The sequence below is a fragment of the Vanessa cardui genome, chromosome 22 (assembly GCF_905220365.1).
Source record: "Vanessa cardui chromosome 22, ilVanCard2.1, whole genome shotgun sequence".
NCBI classification, from domain to species: domain Eukaryota; kingdom Metazoa; phylum Arthropoda; class Insecta; order Lepidoptera; family Nymphalidae; genus Vanessa; species Vanessa cardui.
Genome location: NC_061144.1, coordinates 7,798,469 through 7,808,102, shown reverse-complemented (window position 1 = coordinate 7,808,102; position 9,634 = coordinate 7,798,469). Strand labels below are relative to the sequence as shown.

General features: G+C 33.3%; 1 protein-coding gene across 1 annotated transcript; it reads left to right on the top strand.

The window, feature by feature from the left end:
• Nucleotides 1-2,852: 2,852 nt before the first annotated feature.
• LOC124539206 lies at nt 2,853-9,073 on the top strand. The gene is made up of 7 exons (XM_047116504.1): nt 2,853-3,199; nt 3,374-3,527; nt 3,906-3,962; nt 5,114-5,201; nt 6,338-6,460; nt 8,099-8,254; nt 8,921-9,073. The coding sequence occupies exons 1-7, from the start codon at nt 2,905-2,907 to the stop codon at nt 9,071-9,073; spliced, it is 1,026 nt and encodes a 341-aa protein (XP_046972460.1). The 5' UTR covers nt 2,853-2,904.
• Nucleotides 9,074-9,634: the final 561 nt, after the last annotated feature.

Genomic DNA, 9,634 nt, shown 5'->3' with positions numbered 1-9,634 from the left:
TCTGTTGAAATGGAACGTTAATTTTGTTTATCGACTTATGATCGAACCCAAGATTTTATTATCCTTGGAAAGTTTTGGTGGGTTTTTAAAAAAATATTTGATTGAAGAAAAATAAAAATGGCGTGTTATTTACAGCTGATCACAAAGATGAAGGTTAGGCGTGAGTTTTTAATGAATAATAAAACTTATTTAAACTACAGGCATTTTATTTCAATAGTTTTAATTATTATCGTCGTCGTTATAGTACCGTCGTTTATGTGTAAAGATTTTTTCATAAAATTTTTAAAGGTACCAATAAGAAATAATATGCATTAATGTAAAAAAATAAAAAATTATACCTCCATTAGTTCTCCGTGTTGTCCGTGCCGTGATATTTTTTGGAGTTACGCAAACATTTACGTAAGCTTGTATGATTTTACTTCCAAGCAATATCAAATTAAAAACATATATATTTTTTGTAATTATACAATTTTTATGACGACCTCCATGGTCGAGTGGTGTGTACACTGGTTTTTATGGGTACGTCACTCTGAGGTCCCGGGTTCGATTCCCGGCCGAGTCAATGTAGTAGATTAGTTTTCTATGTTGTCTTGGGTCTGGGTGTTTGTGGTACCGTCGTTACTTCTGATTTCCATATCACAAGTGCTTCAGCTACTTACATTGGGATCAGACTAATGTATGTGATGTTGTCTCATATTTATATTAGGCTCTATGCCGACGACTTTTGCTTGCTGTCTACATGTTGTGTATTACTTATCTTCCTTAAGATTAGTTTAATATTTGCTACTTTGACATTTATAAGAAATTTATTTTTAATGGAGAATTAAATTATTAGTCTGACGGAGTAATTTTATCTGTTGAAAGTTGAATCTTCGTTCCTATTCTCCTCAGCTATTGTCTTCCACGCTCACGTCATCTCTCAAAGCTTATTAAGAAGAGCGAAATTAGGAAATTATTTTAAAGTGAAATATAAAACGTATAATGGCATAGTGATATTATTTAACTAGCAACTGGCCCCGGCTACGCACGGGTGCAAAATTATCAGTGTTTGTTAACAATATTGTTCATGTATTATATATGTCGGCGTGAAACCACGAATTTAAGAAAAACAAGTGTCCAGAAACGACTATTTTAATAATAATTATTTAAAACTGTTTGATTGTTAAATTAATATTTTTTAGTGAATTTTGAAATGTTAAATTAGTCTAAAATATTTTAGTATTTGTAAACAGCTGTTATGTTGAGTGAATAAGTCTACCCACCCATTTTTGTTATAAAAGATTAAGCGCCGCCGGTATCGACAGATTTGGTCGAGCCGTCGGAGCGATCGGACCGCCTCATATTGGAATAAATCAGAGAAGAATGTTCCCTGAGCTTAATTTTAAACCTCCGAGGATAGATAAAGATCGAAACCCTGACACTCGTGACGTCAACTATGCTGACGTCATGTTTTTTAAAAACGGGCTCGGACATGCTGCTCCGTTATATACAAAACCTTCCTCTCGAAACACTATCAATTAAAAATCGCATCGAAGTCCGTTACGTAATTTTAAACATCTAAGCATACATAGGGACACACAGCAGTAAGCGACTTTGTTTTAGACTATATAATCGGTATTACATTAATATTATAAATGTGAAAGTAACTCTGCCTGTCTGTGTATCGCTCTCTCACGACCAAACCACTCAACCGAATTTGATGAAATTTGATAAGAAGCAAACTTGAACTGCAAGAAAGGACATAGGCTACTTTTATTCCTAACACTCAACAACCAACATCCTAAAACGCGAGTCAAGCAGCGGGCATCAACTAGTGTTTACATAAGATAACAATAAATGTGTGGGTAATTCTGATATAGAAAATTTAAATAATTCAGATGATATAAATAATTCAGGTCTTAATTTTTTTTTATATAAATATTGTTGACATTGTGATTATTGATAGCACTTTTAAATCAAATCTTAAACTTTTAAGCCATCTATTATTCAATTCGACAATTAATTTTCTACAATATGATTAAAATGTATTTTTTAAATTTAATATTGGTATTATTTTTTAAATTTAAATTTTGTATACTTTAACGCAAGCCAGAATAGAAATTACTATTATTTATATTTTTAAAACATGTATAACCTTTGGGTTGTGTTAATTTTAAATTAAATTTGGTTATTTATTTAATGGCTTTTAGTTTCGCCAACAAGGCATAGACTTTGCCAATGTCACGTAGAATGAGGAAGATACGTAGGTAGATTGGCTGGAAGACAAAAAAACAATTAAAAATTATTGAACAAATGCTCATTAAAAACTTATTGGTTAACACTTCTTTTTATATCCTAGAACAAAACAATTATTATAAAATAATAATTTAATAAATAGGTATGAAAAAATCATCTTAATTTGTAACTATTTTTAATATTTTGAAATAGTTTAGACTATATAAAGTACAATAATCTTTGTTCCGTTTGCAGTTGAAACACTTGGGCCTTGGAGTCGTGCAAAAACCTTCATTAAAACTATAACGACTCGCCTTTTTGCCTCCACAGGTGACAGGAGGGTTCATTTTTTGCTTAGAGGATCGGAATTGCGTTTAAACGGAAAAATGCTGCTAGCGTTCTGGCCACCATTCCAAGCGGTCAAGATGTGTACAGTTACTATTTTTTAATAATAATATAGTTAAGGCATTATTTTTTTTTATATTAAATAATAGAGTATGACATGCTTATATTCTCTATTGTAGTATTTAAGAATAATTTTGACAGTAGTCAACATGACAGCTAATTCGCAGAATATTTTTTTTAGATCGAAATTGATTTTATACTGACTTTTTGTAAATAGTTTTCGTATACAAAGCTGTTTTAGATAATATAAGCTTTCATATAAATGTTTATGTAAAATAGTACCTTATGAATAATTTAACAGAAATAAACGTAGTCGAGAAAAGTCCAAGTCTCACACAAAATGAAAAAGAAGAAATTCATATCGATATTGAAGAAAATCCTCAAGATTTAAATGTTAATAATGTAATTGTAAAAGACATAGCTGATGATGGAGAAATAAAAGCCAAAGATCAGACTGGTATTCATATAGAAAATGAATTTAGGAAAAAGAGCGAACGAAATGATGAAAAAAAGTGCACTAAATTTGAATATGCTGGGAAACAAAGAAAACCACCAGCACTATGGGTGCAATTTAATCAAGGTAAAAGGGCAATTCTTACAGACTTAAACCATTAAGGAAAACGCAGCCAATAATTATCTTTAAGCATTTGCTATTTCCTCCAAATAGTTTAAAAAATCTACAGTCCTAAGTAACGCTTTTAATGCATGTAACTTCTGAGGATCTTTTGAATAATCTTCTGAGTTGTCATTTCAGGTTTTGGACAAGGCTTTGGTGGTGGTCAACAAAATACAGGCGCTCCGATCGATTACGATCCCCAGTCTCGAAATTACTTCGTCAAATTCGTTTTCACTATAGTGATGGTGATGTTAGCAGTAACTGCTGCCATCGGTATATATATTAACGCTACGTGAGTATTAATTATCTCTATATTTTCATAATTAATGAAAAAAATTAAAACTTTTGATTAAATTTGAGATGGTCCAGAACGCGTGCATCTTAACCGTTGATTGCGAGTTCAAACCCAGGCAAGAACCACTAATTCATGTGCTTAATTCGCGTTTATAATTCATCTCGTGTTCGACTGTGAAGGAAAACATCGTGAGGAAATCTGTATATGTCTAATTTCATAGAAATTCTACCACATTATATTCCACCAACCGGTATAGAACAGCGTCGTGGAATATGTTCCGAAATTTCTCCTCAAAGGAAGAGGAGGCTTTTGCCCAGCAGAGGAAAATTCACAGGCTGCTATTGTTGTTGTTGAAATTGTTTTTCGTATTTACAGACCAGACGTAAAGGATTATTATATAATGAACAATTTAGTGTTGATCATTATTTCAGTGTAAGTAAATTTTATTTTAGTTCTTTAATCCTAATAACCTAACTACTAAAATTATTATAATTGAGATTACGAATGACATTGTATCTTCTTGAGTAAATATATCTGAAACATGCAGTTTCAAGTTATCAAACGACAAAATAAAAAGTAGATGGGTCTCACAAAACGTAATGAAGCAACTTAACTCTATACTAATATTTATTTATTATATTTCTTGATGGTAGGGCTTTGTGCAAGCCCGTCTGGGTAGGTACCACCCACTCATCAGTTATTCTACCGCCAAATAACAGTAATACTGAGTAGTATTGTTGTGTTCCGGTTTGAAGGGTGAGTGAGCCAGTGTAACTACAGGCACAAGGGACATAACATCTTAGTTCCCAAGGTTGGTGGCGCATTGACGATGGAAGGAACAGTTAATATTTCTTACAGCGTCATTGTCTATGGGTGATGGTGACCACTTACCATCAGGTGGCCCATATGCTCGTCCGCCAACGTATACCATAATATATATATACATATATTATACATGTGAAAGTTACTCTCTCCGTATGTCTGTTTGTCACTCTTTCATGACTAAACCGCTGAACCGAATTTGATGAAAATTTGATAAAATAAAGCCGCAGGCGACACATAGTACCAACAACACGAATGCATGTTCCTCGTTTTGCGTAACTTTGTATCTTTTTGTTAATATGCTAAAAATGCTATTACTTTAATTTTTGACATATTTACTGAACTCTGCTGTTTATATATGTATGTATAAGTTTGATGTTATATGATACAAATCCTGGACTGTAAAGGAAATAAGGTTTTTGCGTAACAGTGTTACACTTAGCCGAGAACGCGCATCTTAACTGATGATTGCGGGTTCAAACCCAGGCAAGCACCACTGAATATTCATGTGCTTAATTTAAGGTTCTAATTCATCTCGTGTTCAACGGTGAAGGAAAAAGTCGTGAGGAAACTTGCATGCGACTAATTTCATATAAATTCTGCCGCATGTGTATTCCACCAACCCGTATTGGAACAGCTTAATGGCATATGTTCCAAAAACATTCTGCTCAAAGAAAAAGAGAAGAGGCCTTAGCCCAGCAGTGGGAAATTTACTGGCTGTTGATGTGTTACATCACAACCTTTGCCATTTGTCTTTATAGGGTTATTTTGGTTGCGATGAATGCAGTAATGGCGTGTTCGGCTTGTTCTAGAGTACCACCTTGTAACATCATATCGCTTCTGATAGTTGTAAGTTGTATACGTTTCTGATAATCTGTACTTGTATACTAATATTACAAATGTGAAAGGAACTCAGTCTGTCTGTGTGCTGGTCGCTCTTTTACTGCCAAACTACTGAACCTTCGACGACCGCCATGTTCGATTGGGGTGTACACCGGTTTCATTGGTCCCTCCGAGGTCCCGGGTTCGATTTCCGGCGTCTATGTCGATAACCATTAAGTTTCTATGTTGTCCTGGGTCTGGGTGTTTGTGGTACCGTCGTTACTTCTGATTTTTCATAACACAAGTGCTTTAGCTACTTACATTGGGATCAGAGTAATGTATGTGATGTTGTCTCATATGAACCGAATTTCTTGAGATTTGATAACCAACCCCTAAAACACGAAGGAAGCTGCGGGTTACAACTAGCTTTATATAATTTATATATACGCTTGAATTATTTTTAAATCTCTTTACTCGATGCAAGCCCGTCTGGGTAGGTACGAACCACTCATCAGATACTCTGCAACTACATATGCAATGGACGTAACATCTTAGTCCTCAAGTTTATGGCGCATTGACTAAGTAAGGTATGGTTAATACTTATAACAAGTCAATGACGGTGATGACAAGGTGGGCCACCAAATATGAAGTGGTCATTTGTCATTATACCTACCTGACATTAAAAAAACACAGTTCCTTAGAAAATTGAAATGGAACAACTAACATATATACTACATGTATTTATATCAGATTCATATAAATTACGAAATTGTAGTCGTAATTTTTTTTTGCGTTTTTAACCTCAATAGACAAGTAATAACTTGCCCTATTTTTAACATATATTTTAATATATACATAATAAAATTGAAGTGTCTGTTTGTAATATTATAAAAAGGCCTTATTTACTCAATGCATGTGTATGTATACACGGTACATGTACCAAAATAACATTTTTTACAATTGTTTCTGTCTCTCTGTCTGTTTATTCCGAATAATCTCTGGAACGGCTGGACCGATTTTGACGGGACTTTCACTGGCAGATAACTGATATAATAAGGAGTAACTTAGGCTACAATAATATTTTTTTTGTTAAATTCAAACGCGTACAAGGTCCACGGGCACAGCTAGTACATAATATGAACGTTATATTTGTTATTTTTCAGGTTCTAGCAATGAGCAATCTGGTGGGAGCTATCACTTGTAGATATAGAACTCACATTTTAATATTTGCACTTTTAGCAACAGTGGTTACAGTGATCGTTTGTATATTCTTGGCTTGCTCCAGCGTAAGTAACAACTCAGAGCCAGCGTTATTATATATTACACATATATTTACAATTAATAAAAATAAATAATAAAATAAAAAAATAATAATTATCATATTTCTAATTGAGAGATGAGCTGAGATGGACCAGTGGTTAGAAAGGGTGCATCTTAACCGATGATTTCGGGTTCAAACCCAGACAAGCACCACTATATATATGTGCTTAATTTGTGTTTATAATTCATCTCGTGCTCGGCGGTGAAGGAAAACATCGTGAGGAAACCTGCATGTGTAAGTGTAAAAAAAAAAGTAGCATGTGTCTAATTCATTAAAATTCTGCCACAGGTGCATTCCACCAACATTCCAAAACCTATAAACGAATATGTTCCAAACCCTCTCCTTAATGGGAGAGGAGGCCTTAGCCCAGTAGTAGGAAATTCACAGGCTGTTACTTTACTTTTTACTTAATATATTTTTAATTATTAGCCCGAGACAAACCTGTAAGGAGTTGCTACAAATCTTGAGAAATATTTCTAATAAGCGCTGCTTGCTTAATAATATTAAAATGATTTTCATATTTATATATCGTTTGAATCTTTAGGCAAGGCTCATTAGAATTGATTTAATCAAGATTTGTTATTCACTATTATTATAGTATATTTATTAGTACTTTGCGAGTTTAAAAAGGTATAAGAGTGTTCTAAGATATTCGCTAGAAGAGCTTGGTGAGTTATGATGTGTGATATGATGTGATGAATAAAGCGATCAGTAAAGTATTAGTATTACAACTTTCATTTATTTTGTTACTAGCGATCCGCAATGCTCATACTAAATATACTACAGAAAGTTTTTATGTCTACGTAATATATACAATACTTTGCCGTCTCATAAATTCCAATTTGTAAAGAATGCATTGGTAAAGAATGTATATTATTTAATACAAGATTATACATATGATAAAAAAGCGTGAACTTAATACTTGTTGATTTCCAGGCAGGAGATATTACATACACATATAATTGTATTTAATTAACATTACTGTATTTTTAAATATCGAAAAAGAGTAACTTCATTGTTTGATGACACTTAATATAGTTTGTTCATTGTCGATTCAAAAGTGCATCAAAATTCTTCTTGAATAAAGTTGATTTTAATTTTGTATATTTGAATATACAACTTTTTGTCACTGGACAAAACAATCCGCTAGGTCCATGGATTTTAAATCTGTAATATCTTCGAAAATCTTAAGCATATATAGCGGGAAGCGAACTTGTTTTATATCATGTAGTGATTAAAATCAAAAATTAAAATAAACTTTATTCAAGTAGGCTTTTACAAGCACTTTTGAATCGTCATTTTACAACCAAGTGAAGCTACCACCGGTTCGGAAAGTAGATTCTACCGAGAAAAATCGGCAAGAAACTCAGTAGTTACTCTTTTTTATAACATTTAAAAATACAAAGTCATGTTAGTTAAATACAACTATTTAAATTAATATATCCTGCGTGGAAGTCAACAGATATTAGCTCCACGTTTTTTTATCATCTATAAAATATTGTATTGAATAATATGCTTTTTCTACCAATGTATTTTTACAAGAGATTTGAATTTACTAAACGGCAAAGTTAAAAATTACTAGTGATTAACGTTTTTTTTTCAGTTCGATTTTACGAAATGGTACCTCTATGTTGTGGCTATAGCTGTCGCGTTCGCCACTATAGCTATGATGCTGTCTATTGCTATGCTAGTTATGGGAATTCGTTACAAGCCTGTGGAAATTGTATTACTGTTTGTTGGAGGAATTATAAATGTCGTGGTGAGTTGAAAATGTTTTCATTCAATTTATAATATTGGATAAGGGATGGCCCAGTTTTTAGAAAGCGAGTTTCTTAACCGATGTTTGCGGGTTCAAACCCAGGCAAACACCGCTGAATCATGTGCTTAATTTATCTTTATAATTCATCTCGTGCTCAGCGGTGAAGGAAAACATTATGAGGAAACCTGCATGTGACAAATTTTATAGAAATTCTGCCACATGTGTATTCCACTAACCCGCATTGGAACAGCGTGGTGGAATATGTTCCAAAACCTTCTCCTCAAAGGGAGAGGAAGCCTTTAGCCCAGAAGTGGGAATTTACAGGCTGTTGTTGTTTTTATTGATGGCCCAGTGGTTAGAAAGCTAGCTTTTTAACCGATGTTTGCGGGTTCAAGCCCGTGGAATTACCACTGAATTTTTATGTCCTTAATTTGTGTTTATAATTCATCGGTGAAGGAAAACACCGAAGAAACAGAAACCTCACCCGCATGTGGCTTATTTCAATACTTTATTGTACGCCACGCAAAGAAAGGTATAAATTAGGAAAGCTCATAGAATATAAGGTGGGTGGTTCTGTTATAATAAAAGAAATATGAATGTATAAAGAAAACGAATACTTATGTTTCTTTGCATTTGTGGTGCCTTATGTAGAATATTGTTTGACAGGTTTTGATCATGGAACTGCAAGCGATATTGGGTGGCAGATCTATTGAAATGAGCGAGGATGATTACGCGCTGGCCGCTTACTTACTGTACTCGGCAATCGTCGATATATTCTTGAAGATCGTGCAAATTATGGGACTGTTTGACGAAGACTGACCTTTGGAGAAATGTTCAGAGAAAGCTTATATGACAACTTTATTAAATATTTTGTCTTTTGTTGATTTTCTTTTATTCCAAACTAGCTGTGCTGTGAATTTAACAAAAGTTAGTTATATTGAAGTTCTCACATATTACTATTTATTTTATTAATTCCATACTAGGCGGCTCTATTTTAATATTAATAAGCTAATATTCATTCAACTTTGCTTATTACTTGATACATGTATAGTACACATAATGTGTACGACACAACTTAAACGTAACATCGGCAAAATTCATAAAACCGATCACATCAGAATTAAGTACGCTATCCCAAATTATCAATATTTATTTCTTATGTGAATATGATGTTTACACAAAGTTAATAAACTTGTATTATCATTTAACCTAATATATTCGTCATTTTGACACGTCGAATTACTAATTGAACTGATGCAAAAATCTATAGCGACGAAAAGTGTCGAATATCGCTATAGGGAGTTATTTCTATTGGTAGTATAAAACAGCTGTAATCAGTTTTATTGAATTTGGCGATGCTGTATCTAAATTGTGTCGTAC

Coding starts and splice junctions, on each gene's coding strand:
- LOC124539206 (XM_047116504.1), top strand. CDS start 2,905: ATGAATAATTTAACAGAAATAAACGTAGTCGAGAAAAGTCCAAGTCTC. Junction 6,461..8,098: donor TATTCTTGGCTTGCTCCAGC/GTAAGTAACAAC, acceptor TTTTTTTTTCAG/TTCGATTTTACGAAATGGTA. Junction 8,255..8,920: donor GAGGAATTATAAATGTCGTG/GTGAGTTGAAAA, acceptor ATTGTTTGACAG/GTTTTGATCATGGAACTGCA.